Genomic DNA, 11699 nt, shown 5'->3' with positions numbered 1-11699 from the left:
CAGAAGGCAGTTGATGGTTGTAATAAGATTTATTTATTGGCAATCTTGTGGTATCGAAAGAATACCTAGATCGTGCCAAAGTTCACAAGTGGAACTACTGAGCGTACACAAGCGCGCGCAAGGTCACAGTCAATGGAAGAAGGTATGTATTTGGTACACATAAACAAACAAGTACAGTAAAACAATCATTGGTACAGTTGACTATAATAATAATTGTTTCCATTATACCAATCGCATTCTCTCCATAAAAGTAGGTCACCACAAACTAAAGTAGTAGAATTTAATTTACTAAATGACAGTTCACAGGACTATGCAATTCGTCCCCCATTAATCGTGAATGAACCAATATATCATTCAGGGAGAAGCCAATCAGTGCACTTGAAGGCATTACATTCTGTAATTCGAACCGAGTGTGGAATAATGTGCAAACATTTGTCGTTTTAATCAAATACAGAAGAAATTGATCTTGTGAACTCCTCAGATAGCTTGAATAAATGAATTATTTAGGGACAGTGATATTGCAGGTAGTTGATAAAGTACAACTGTTGCATAGAAGATATAATCAACCTCCAAAACACAACATGAGGTTTTTAGGTGACTTATCATGGACGAGGAAAATCCATAATTTGTGAGAGGTGGACGAGCTATGCATGACTCCATTCTGTTAGAATGAACTTGCATAACAAAATCTGTACTTAATAAGTCTCATCGTAGTCCATAGGAAATTTTAGTATTCTACTTTAGCCACTTATCGATAAAGTTTATTGAACAGACTTATTGATGCAGTTTAACTTTGGTTACGATGGCAACAGATAATACCGCACTATGTAAGCTTCCACACATAATATTAATAATTTTCACATAAAAATGATGGCCTTGCTAATTGAAATAACTGTTAGATCGTTTACTTTCCCACCGGAAAATGTGTTCCACCAGGTTGGGACAACTGAAATGTTACTATAAATCATAAAGAGGAGAACCCAATATTGGGAGATATCTATGGTGACATATATTCAGTGATTTTTTGTAACAACAAAAATAAAAACCACATTTTTTCTCTAATTTGTCACACTTTATTTGTAACCACATTTTTATCCAATATCTGCTGTTTTGCTGTATCACTTGTTAAAAAGACGATGATAATTGTTTCGATGAAGGATATACACTTCTACTACCGGGTTGTTTAAAATATAGAACAATACCTACGCCGTTTGTTCTTCTGTTTTATTGGCCACCGTTTTGATTGAAGACTATAATAGTATTATAACATCATTATAGGCCTTCCGACTCAACGTTGGACTTTTGGCACGGATTACTATTGTATAATACTATTGGACTCCGTCTTCCTCATTACGTCTTTGGTGTAGTCACTTGCAGAGGAACACCTGTCAATCAAGTGAACTCAGTTTGTGGTCGTTGTCCTCACGAGGCAGTTAACAAGTAACATTCATTCTATAGTAACTGTTAGCGTCTGTTTTGTTTAATATACCTTTTGTATTGCTAACGGTATTTTATTACCTTTGTTTTTACTAACGGACAGACATCTAGGTTTCTTAATCATAAATTTGTCTTGGTATATCAGTGTTAACCTAGTGTATCAATATATTTTGTGTAAGCTCCTTTTGTTTGGGGACCACCACAAATTTGGTGAGCCCGTAAAATTTTTTTTCTCTCGCAACTACTTTTGAGTTCACTTACAGACATTACGGCGTTATTTTACCCTTGGTAGTATTTAAGTTTTCTTATATTCGTAATGTACTCATCCGAAACTGAAGGCACTGGCCAGGATAACATTTCAGCAGAGCTACATGCTCTAAATTTGATAAATGTGCCCCCATTCAGCCGATTAAATCCTCGCATTTGGTTTGCGCAAGTAGAAGTACAATTTCAGCGTCGCAACATACGCTCACAGGCATCTAAATACTCTTTTGTGCTTGGATTACTACCCACTGAAGTTGCATCTGAGGTGTCAGATTTGATAGATAATATTCCTGCACCTAATCCATATGATCAATTGAAGCAGGCAATTATTCAACGTACCTCATTATCTGATGAAAAGAGATTATAGCAATTACTACACGAATGTGAGCTAGGCGACAAATCACCGTCTCAATTATTACGACACATGAGACAATTAGCTGGCCCTTATAAATTTGATGACACCTTCCTCAAGGAGATTTGGCTACAACGTTTGCCAACAGTAGTTAGGCAAATTCTTTGGGCCTCTAGCCAACCATCAGATTTAGAAAGTCTTGCTAGCATGGCGGATAAAATTTTAGAAGTTACACCCTGTACTACACCTTACGTACAGGCAATATTAGAAACTTCGAACGATAAGCAAACTCCCACCATAGCATCGTTAACTGCTGAACTAGGCGAACTACGAGCACAACATGAACGAACTGTCGCCACTCTTGAAAATAAACTGGATGCATTACAATTATTAATCTCCAACTTCACATCTACAAGACCTCGCTCTAGTTCTCGAGGGAGTAAGAATCGAAATAACTCGAAAGGAAATAAAAACGACGACAACATATGTTGGTACCATAAAAAATATGGTGACAAAGCTAGGAAATGTGTTACGTCTTGTAAATTTTTCAAGTCATTTTCCTCACCAAAACGTGTCAACCAAACCATGGTAGCGACAAATGTTTCTGGCCATGCGCCTTCTCGTCTTTTCCATGTTCTTGATAAAACTTCAGGGTACAAATTCTTAGTAGATACTGGAGCCGAAGTCAGTGTCATCCCACTGACCTTAAGCAACAAACCCATTGCTAAGAGTGGAAAATATACCCTAAGGGCAGCTAACAAAACCGAAATAAAGACATTTGGCGAACAATTTCTAACATTAGACTTGGGAATTAGACGTAATTTAACCTGGGTGTTTATTATTGCGGACGTCCGTCACCCTATACTAGGTGCAGATTTTCTCAGTTTCTACAACCTACTGGTTGACGTTAAGAGAAGAAAACTCATTGATTCCTGCACGAACCTTCAGATCCAGGGAATTCAGTCGGACTACCACATACATAGTATTAAAATTGACACCCCAGAGAACGACATATTCGCCACCATTCTATCTAAATTTCCCAAAATAACGAAACCAGACTACAGTGAAAACACTGTCCAACATTCTGTAGTACACCGGATCATCACAAAAGGTCAACCAACTTCGGCACGTCCACGCCGATTACCACCGGACAAACTGAATGTTGCAAAAGCTGAGTTTGATCATATGATGCAGCTAGGTATAATACGTCCGTCAAGTAGCCCTTGGGCATCCCCACTCCACATGGTGCCCAAGCGAGACCAAGATTGGCGACCTTGTGGTGATTATAGATCATTGAACAACCTAACATTACCGGATCGCTACCCAATCCCTCATTTACATGATTTTTCTCTCACTTTACATGGCAAGCAAATTTTTTCTAAAATTGATCTTGTGCGAGCGTACCACCAGATTCCAGTAGCATCCGAGGACATAGCAAAAACAGCCATCATTACTCCATTTGGTTTGTTTGAATTCCTAAGAATGCCTTTTGGATTAAAGAACGCCGCACAAACATTTCAACGATTTATGGATGAGGTCACTAAAGGCCTAGATTTTGTTTTCGTGTATATTGATGATGTCTTAATAGCTAGCAGTTCGATCCATGAACACGCTGATCACCTACATCAATTATTCGAAAGATTTCAGAAATATGGCATAGTGATTAATCCATCCAAATGTATTTTCGGAGTTGAGAGTTTAGAGTTTTTAGGTCACTTGATCGACAAACGTGGAATTAAACCTTTGGATACAAAAATAGAAGCCATCAAGAATTTTCCAGAACCAGACTCATGGAATAAACTTCGACGTTTCTTGGGGATGATAAATTTTTATCGTCGCTTTATTCCGCATTGCTCAGCCATCCTACAACCTTTGACGGAGGTGTTAAAAGGTAAAGTCAAAAAGTTTACATTACCCTCCCAAGCGAAAGATGCCTTTTCTGCAGCTAAAACAGCAATCGCTTCTACTACCATGCTGACCTACTTAAGCCCTGACCCGGAAGCAACACTAATCCTGTGTACAGATGCATCACAGGCAGCAGTAGGTGCAGTACTACAACAGCGAGTTAATAATGAGGTCAAACCACTTGCTTTCTTTTCAAAGAAGCTAGAACCAACCCAAACTCGATATAGCACTTTCGGTAGAGAACTATTGGCTATTTATCTAGCTGTTAAACATTTTAACCATTTACTGCAAGGCAGAGACTTTGTGATACTCACTGATCACAAACCTTTAACCTATGCCTTTAACGCGAAAAGTGACCGTTATTCCCCTAGAGAAATGCGACAATTGGATTATATTTCCCAATTTTCGACCAACATACAGTTTATAAAAGGTGAGTCAAATGTTGTTGCGGATACTTTGTCACGTTTCAATGTCGATGCAATTTCCTTCACCAAAGGAATCGATTTATTAGACATGGCATGTTTGCAGACAGATGATCCTGACCTTGATGCTTGTAAACAAAGTTCGAGCTTGTCCTTAAAAAGTGTTCCTATACCGCATTCTGACTCTACTATCATTTGTGATACTTCTACTGGAACGCACAGACCTTTTGTGCCAATAGTGTACAGAAAAAGAGTTTTTGATTGTCTTCACTCACTATCCCATCCAGGGATTCGTGCTACTGTGAAACTGATTACTGAAAGATTTGTTTGGCCAAAGATGAATGCAAATATAAAAAAATGGACCAGGACTTGTGTACAGTGTCAGCGCAGTAAAATACATAGACATACGATTACAACACCGTCAGCATTTAGTCTACCCGACCATCGTTTTCAACATGTTCATGTTGATTTAGTTGGTCCTCTTCCTCCATCTAACGGATTCACTTACATTTTTACTGCAGTGGACCGTTTCACCAGATGGCCAATTGCATGCCCAATAAAAGATATCTCCGCGGAAAATGTTGCTGCTGTATTCCTCGACAGATGGATCGCTAATTTTGGTGTACCTTCTACAGTTACTTCTGACAGAGGTTCACAGTTCCAATCTCACCTCTTCAATGAATTTACCCGCATTTTAGGAATCCATCACATCACTACAACAGCATACCACCCAGCAGCGAATGGACTAGTGGAACGATTCCACAGACAACTAAAAAGCGCATTGATGGTACAACCTGATGTTTCTAGATGGAGTGAATCTCTACCTTTTATTTTACTAAGCATACGTTCCACAATTAAAGAAGACCTACAATGTACTCCGGCACAGCTCGTCTATGGAGCTAATTTAACCTTACCCGGGCAACTAGTGACGCATAATGGCAAACCCGTATGTACGGATCCCACTTCTTTTTGCGAAAGACTAATGAGCCATATGAATAACATTAAGCCTGTTGCACCTCGGCCAGTTGTCTTAAAAGAGCAAGTTAGCAAGCATCTAAATACGTGTAAATTTGTATTTGTTCGTGTTGACTCAGTAAGACGCCCTCTACAACATCCTTATGAAGGACCATATGAAGTAGTTGAGAGGCAAACAAAATATTTCACAATCAATAAGAACGGAAAAAAAGAAACAGTTTCAATCGACCGGATAAAACCTGCTTTTATAGAATCTGAAACACATGACAACCGAAAGCCGTCTAAAGACAGCAGAGATCACACAACGCAGCTCCCAGTGTTTCCAAATAATTCTTCACCAACCCCGACGAAATCAATATTTCGTAAAACAGACAGTTCTAAGGTTACAGTTCCCACAAATTTAAATCCTAGTTCCGACACTTTACCTTCTACGAAAACAACTCGTTCAGGAAGACATGTACATTTTCCTAAACGTTATGTTGAATTAATTACTTAACCTTTATTCTGTCATTACCTGTAATGTGATTAAATATCTATATTAGCAGAGTTACTAATAACATTTTTTTTGCAAGCATTTTTTTTTTAAAAAAATTTTTTTTTGTGTACTACTAATATTGATAAATTCATTATGTTTTTCTCTACATGTGTATGCGTTTCATATGATGTTTAATATTAATTGTGCAAATATATCCAATTCCGTTGGACTCGTTCAGTTTATCACTAATTGTTTACACAATTTATACATTTATTTGCACTTCGGTGAACTCTCAATTTAATTACTGTTATTACTAATGATATTATTATTATTATTATTATACACTTCGTTATTCTTGTTAAACTTTTTATATACATTAAAGTCTCTTTACTACAAGAGAAACATTTTGTTCTTGAATATGTATACACGTATGATTTTTTTTAAAAAAAATAATATTTGTTTACCCTTTTCGTTGTGTAATTTTCTCCTACCTTCAAAGCATTTAAAGTTTTACGTCGGGCATACTCCCACCGACGCATGCCCTAGGAGGGGGAGTTATATGGTGACATATATTCAGTGATTTTTTGTAACAACAAAAATAAAAACCACATTTTTTCTCTAATTTGTCACACTTTATTTGTAACCACATTTTTATCCAATATCTGCTGTTTTGCTGTATCACTTGTTAAAAAGACGATGATAATTGTTTCGATGAAGGATATACACTTCTACTACCGGGTTGTTTAAAATATAGAACAATACCTACGCCGTTTGTTCTTCTGTTTTATTGGCCACCGTTTTGATTGAAGACTATAATAGTATTATAACATCATTATAGGCCTTCCGACTCAACGTTGGACTTTTGGCACGGATTACTATTGTATAATACTATTGGACTCCGTCTTCCTCATTACGTCTTTGGTGTAGTCACTTGCAGAGGAACACCTGTCAATCAAGTGAACTCAGTTTGTGGTCGTTGTCCTCACGAGGCAGTTAACAAGTAACATTCATTCTATAGTAACTGTTAGCGTCTGTTTTGTTTAATATACCTTTTGTATTGCTAACGGTATTTTATTACCTTTGTTTTTACTAACGGACAGACATCTAGGTTTCTTAATCATAAATTTGTCTTGGTATATCAGTGTTAACCTAGTGTATCAATATATTTTGTGTAAGCTCCTTTTGTTTGGGGACCACCACATATCTCCCAATTTTGGGGAAGCCGCCATAGAAATTGTTGGGGTTTTGGTGCCATTTCCCCAAAGTTTCCCCAGAACCTGATTACATTTAAGTGGAAACCGTCTATGTTTATTGATGAAACCTTAAAATGTCTCGTAATTCTGGGGAATTTTCCGAAATTTCGCATTTCTCCACAATGTTTCTCCGAAACTTTGTGGATTTCTCTGATATCCACCCAGAATCTTATTACACTTTTGGGAAATGCTTATGCATTTTATGATAAGACCCCAAAATCTCCGGCAATTTTGGGGAAATTCTCAAGATGTAACGTTGTAACGCAATACTTCTACACAATTTTCGGTGGATATCACGGAAAAGCCTGGAGATCTAATAATCAATGCACAAAAGCTTTTGCTCATGCATTCCATCTTTTCATGTCAATCTCTCACAGTAAACGCATTGCCAACGCATCTAAACTAAAATTGGTAACGAGAACCAATCTATCACCGTAATTAAAAGGATGATTCGTCACACATTTTAAAGTTCATTAAAGTTGAATAAAGTACAAATCATCCAGTAATAGATAACGCGTTTCAATTCCTTATAACTGATCGTGTTTTTCTGAGGAATACGTTAGGTAGACGTTAAATTTTCCATTCACAATGTTCTACAAAAAGAAAAGAAGTAAGTCTTTGGTAAATAAACAACTGTTGTGGCAATCATCCAACCTACGGGTTCCGAATGTCATGTAAAAGGTTGATGGCGTACCAACAGCATAACAATATTGTATTCTGAATAAAAAACTTACAGTTTTGTCTGTTAACCCTTGCGAAGCCAGCTGAAAATAATATGGACACTGAATAATTATTTCAGTATAAATGTTTATCAGAAACTAATACACAAACAGAAACCGGTATTTAATCGCGGATCTAAAGTGCATTTATCTCAGTAACGTCTCGAAACATGTTTGGTCCCGCTTATTTGGTAACTCGGTCATGAACAGTTTGGAAACGTGGATATAAGTTTCATACAACCTATGAAGAGATTAAGAGATCGTAGTAAACGTAAATTCAGTCGGGATTCTAAAATATTTCAGAAATATTTAGAGGTTTAACCTTCCGGAGTTCCAGCATTTTTCTTTAAACGGTTTAGATTCACACTCTTTTAAAACAACAGGTAAAGCCGTATTGTATATGCTCAGCTGATTCATTGATAGTGTGTTCAGCACAAAAGAAAGAAGCTTTGGTATTTTTTGATGAGGTTATATAAATAAGAGTATTCATTAACACAGTTGTTATCAAAAAGTAACATGTAAAGTGAAGGCAAATATTCATTTAGATATTAGTTTTAATTTCTTATTTTAAATATGTCTTGTCAGTTCTAAACCAACCATATGGTTCCTTCTTTATGACTTAGCATATCTGTAAACTCCAGGTACTAGTTCAGTTTATACCGTAAGTTCATAATTAATAGCTTAAATGAATCAAAATTTAGGCTGGGATCTTTATGAACTATCATAAGTCAGTTTTACACCGTCACAATGCAATGTATGTCTCCAGAAACTCAAACGTTCTTCACTTAAAAATTCCTCACTCCATTGTAACACAAAACAATGAGAAGTCATTATTAGGCTGCCGTTTACTGATTATCCTTTCCGGCATTTAAAGATATTACAATTTCTTTTATTTATCGCACAAAGTCTTAGCTCTAAAAATATGATACACATCTGTAAAATCAAACCAGTCCTTTGATGGATACTTTGGTGACCACGATATAAATCTTAAAACAAGTTCTCAGTTCGTTTAATTTGATATTAAGGAACTAGCAAAGTGGAATAACAGTATAGAATTTGTTCCTAAAATAATGTAAACTTAGAAACAACTCATATTTGAGCGAAGAAAATAGGTAGTTTTACTGCCCTGGTACGGTCGAGAGTAAGGAGTGTCGGCTCTCTCTCTCTCTAAACGCTCTCACGTGTCCATGTACATCCAACCACTGCCAGGGAAGTCCTACTCACTGCCCTCTCGCGGTAAAGCTGTAGTTTACGAAATTGGGAGGACGAAAAGCGAAGTTCTAGTGCTTCAACCGGGTTAGTGGACACGGAGAGTCCATCTAGGGGAGTTGGAAAACCGTGATTCCAAACTGATGGTGCACATGGGCTCCAGGATCCTGAAGAAACAAATGGCGTATGAGCCAGCCAAGGGACTGCATCTCCTGACGTTGCTCCACTGCCAGGTGGATTTTACCTTTGGACCAAAGGCTGTGGATGTGACTCCCTAAGAAAGCCACCTACTTCTGTTTGGTCACCGGGGTAGTATCCTGGCCCTCACACAAGTCGAATGATTTATGTGGCGCATATCTATCCGTTGCCTCCTTGTGCCTATGTTTATGTGTTTGAATGAAATAATAAAATACAAACAAAAATATGTATCATAATAACGATTTGTGAACTTGAAATAAGATAACAAAACATTAATAATCCCAATAAGTCTGGAGCTTCGACAAGACAAAAAAAAACTCAAATTTTGATGTACGTAGTACGGAATTGTTTTGTACGGTCGTGGTAGATTTGAATGCAACATAAAACCTTTGATTTTGCAGTAGATGTATTGGTTATTCACCTCAAGATGGCTAGTTTTTTGTTTAATTATTTGATTTATTCAATTCACAATGAAATTCTTAATTTTAAACGCTATTTACTAGTTATATGCAGGTAAGTTGCAAATAAAAGCTGTTAAATTTATCGTAATAATTGCATCAACTTAAAAAGACTCCGAAAATTTACTGAGAAAATATCTTTAAAGAAGGTTATAATTGTGAATTTATATCGCTCATACAGTTACTGGGATTTTATTTTTGTTTTGTTTTTGTCAGACAAAGCCATTCCTTTCAGAACGTAAAATGTAAAAATGTTTGAATGGCATATTATTAGTCATGTATTATGTCAGCACTTTATTTAAAAATAATTTTAACAAATATTTCTTTTTTGAGATACATTTTAAAGGTCCACTTTCATTTTCCAATCAAAATTCTGGCTGACCAAACATCGGAATCCAGTTATCATCTTTCTCAAAAGTTTTTAGATTCATTATTTACACATACAGTTAGTTAAGCAACATAGTGTACTGATAACTACACATATGAAATGACGAAATATGATGATGATGAATTTTTAAAAGGGAGTTTTTACATGCTCTTCCAAAATGATTTGAAGACAAGTGAAGAGGAAAAACACAAAATGTTCCATCTACTTAGACAGACACCAATCGATGTATTATCTATGGAATGGCTGATATCAGAACCACATACTATCGAAGCAAGAGCTTATCTAATTGATAACATTTTGCCTCAAGTTGTTTTGGGTTTGGAATTTATCTTAAAAGAAGCAACTCGAAGAAATCTGATCACACGCGACCTGCTGGATGAAACAAGTTATCGAGCAGGATTAGACAGAAACTTCAATCCTGTTAACCGATTAGCTGAATACTTAATGCGTAATAACCATAAGCATAATCATTTTAGCGAATCTTTACCTTATGTCAGAGGGTTAAGATATACACTGACCATGTTGCAACAAGAAATGTTTATACAGTCAGGAAACCAGCTGGCTAAAGTAAAGCTAAGTGCTGATGCCAGACGAACAGAGGAGAAACAAAAAGAATTGAAAGTCAAGAAAGAGTATGACGGACAAATCGCTATAATTTCCTCGATCTGTGACAGTTTGATACCACCTAAAGAAAATTCAACAAATGCAAATATGGTGAGATGTCTCTCTATTTTTGAACTTCCGTTCCGATATGATAACATAGTTGGGCCATTCTTAGTTGAATATCTTATACTTATCTGCAACAAACTTAAAAACTTTTAGTTGATTAATTTGTGTAAGTACTAGGTCAGAAAGTAAGTCTGAAGCATTCTGAGCTATATACTACTGATCGGCTTTAGCCATCAAAAAATGAGCTATTACTGGATTGATTAACCATATTCAAGTGGTTTAAACACTGAATCGTCTTTTCATCCCTTTTTCTATCTTGATATATTAGTTATTTGGCTAGAGTGGTGAAGTTGACTATTATGAAACCATTCAAATATTGGTTTCACCTCAACTCTTTCGCCAAACTGAAGATAATTGAAACAAAAATATGGCCGTTTCTCAGACTGAAATTCTTAGTTCAGAATTTTACTGATAAAATTTTTTTCTTTAGTCATCGGGTTCCAAGGTGATTTGCATTTATAGTAATGCAGCTGACACTTAGTTTTTGTTAGCATTTACCAAGAAGCGACCAACTTTTTGCCACTCTGACAGTACTAACAATAGTTAAGAGTAAGTAAGTCTTGTACAGCCATATCTGTTTTGTAGACGATAACAAGAGCAACATAGTCTTGTCTCCAATCCAAATCTTTTAGTCTCTAATTTGGTTTATATTATTCCTCTAAATTAGTAGATCGTTTCTGATCAAGTTTTAATCAGTATTTCGCCATCGCAAGTATCTTCAACATGCAAAAATGTTTAAGTAACAACCACTGTAGCATATTTAAATCCTGAAAAAGTTACTCATTTTAGATTAAATGGCGAAAACTCAGCCAATATTTCCAAGAAACCGTGAAATCCAATGTGTAAAACATGTATCGTTAAAAGTCACTTGAAACATAAGAAAAATAGGTGTGCCGTATTGCTGAACTCTTAAAA

The 11699-nt window shown here is 36.2% G+C and overlaps 1 protein-coding gene across 3 annotated transcripts in view; it reads left to right on the top strand.

Moving 5' to 3' along the window:
• Positions 1 to 800: 800 nt before the first annotated feature.
• EFCAB5_1 (EF-hand calcium-binding domain-containing protein 5) overlaps positions 801 to 11699 on the top strand; it is a 54667-nt gene continuing 43768 nt past the window's right edge. The window contains exons 1-3 of one of the 3 annotated variants that reach the window (XM_051214600.1): positions 801 to 827; positions 1279 to 1440; positions 6069 to 10769. Coding sequence is in view for 2 of the 3 variants with exons in the window: in XM_051214602.1 (XP_051067785.1) it covers positions 2126 to 5851 (3726 nt within the window). In the remaining variant the exon portion in view is untranslated. Of the gene's footprint in view, positions 10770 to 11699 lie in introns of all 3 variants that reach the window. The other 2 variants (XM_051214601.1, XM_051214602.1) reach the window with 2 other exon arrangements.

This window comes from Schistosoma haematobium, chromosome 2, assembly GCF_000699445.3.
Source record: "Schistosoma haematobium chromosome 2, whole genome shotgun sequence".
Lineage (NCBI taxonomy): Eukaryota > Metazoa > Platyhelminthes > Trematoda > Strigeidida > Schistosomatidae > Schistosoma > Schistosoma haematobium.
This window is presented reverse-complemented; position numbering and strand designations above follow the sequence as displayed.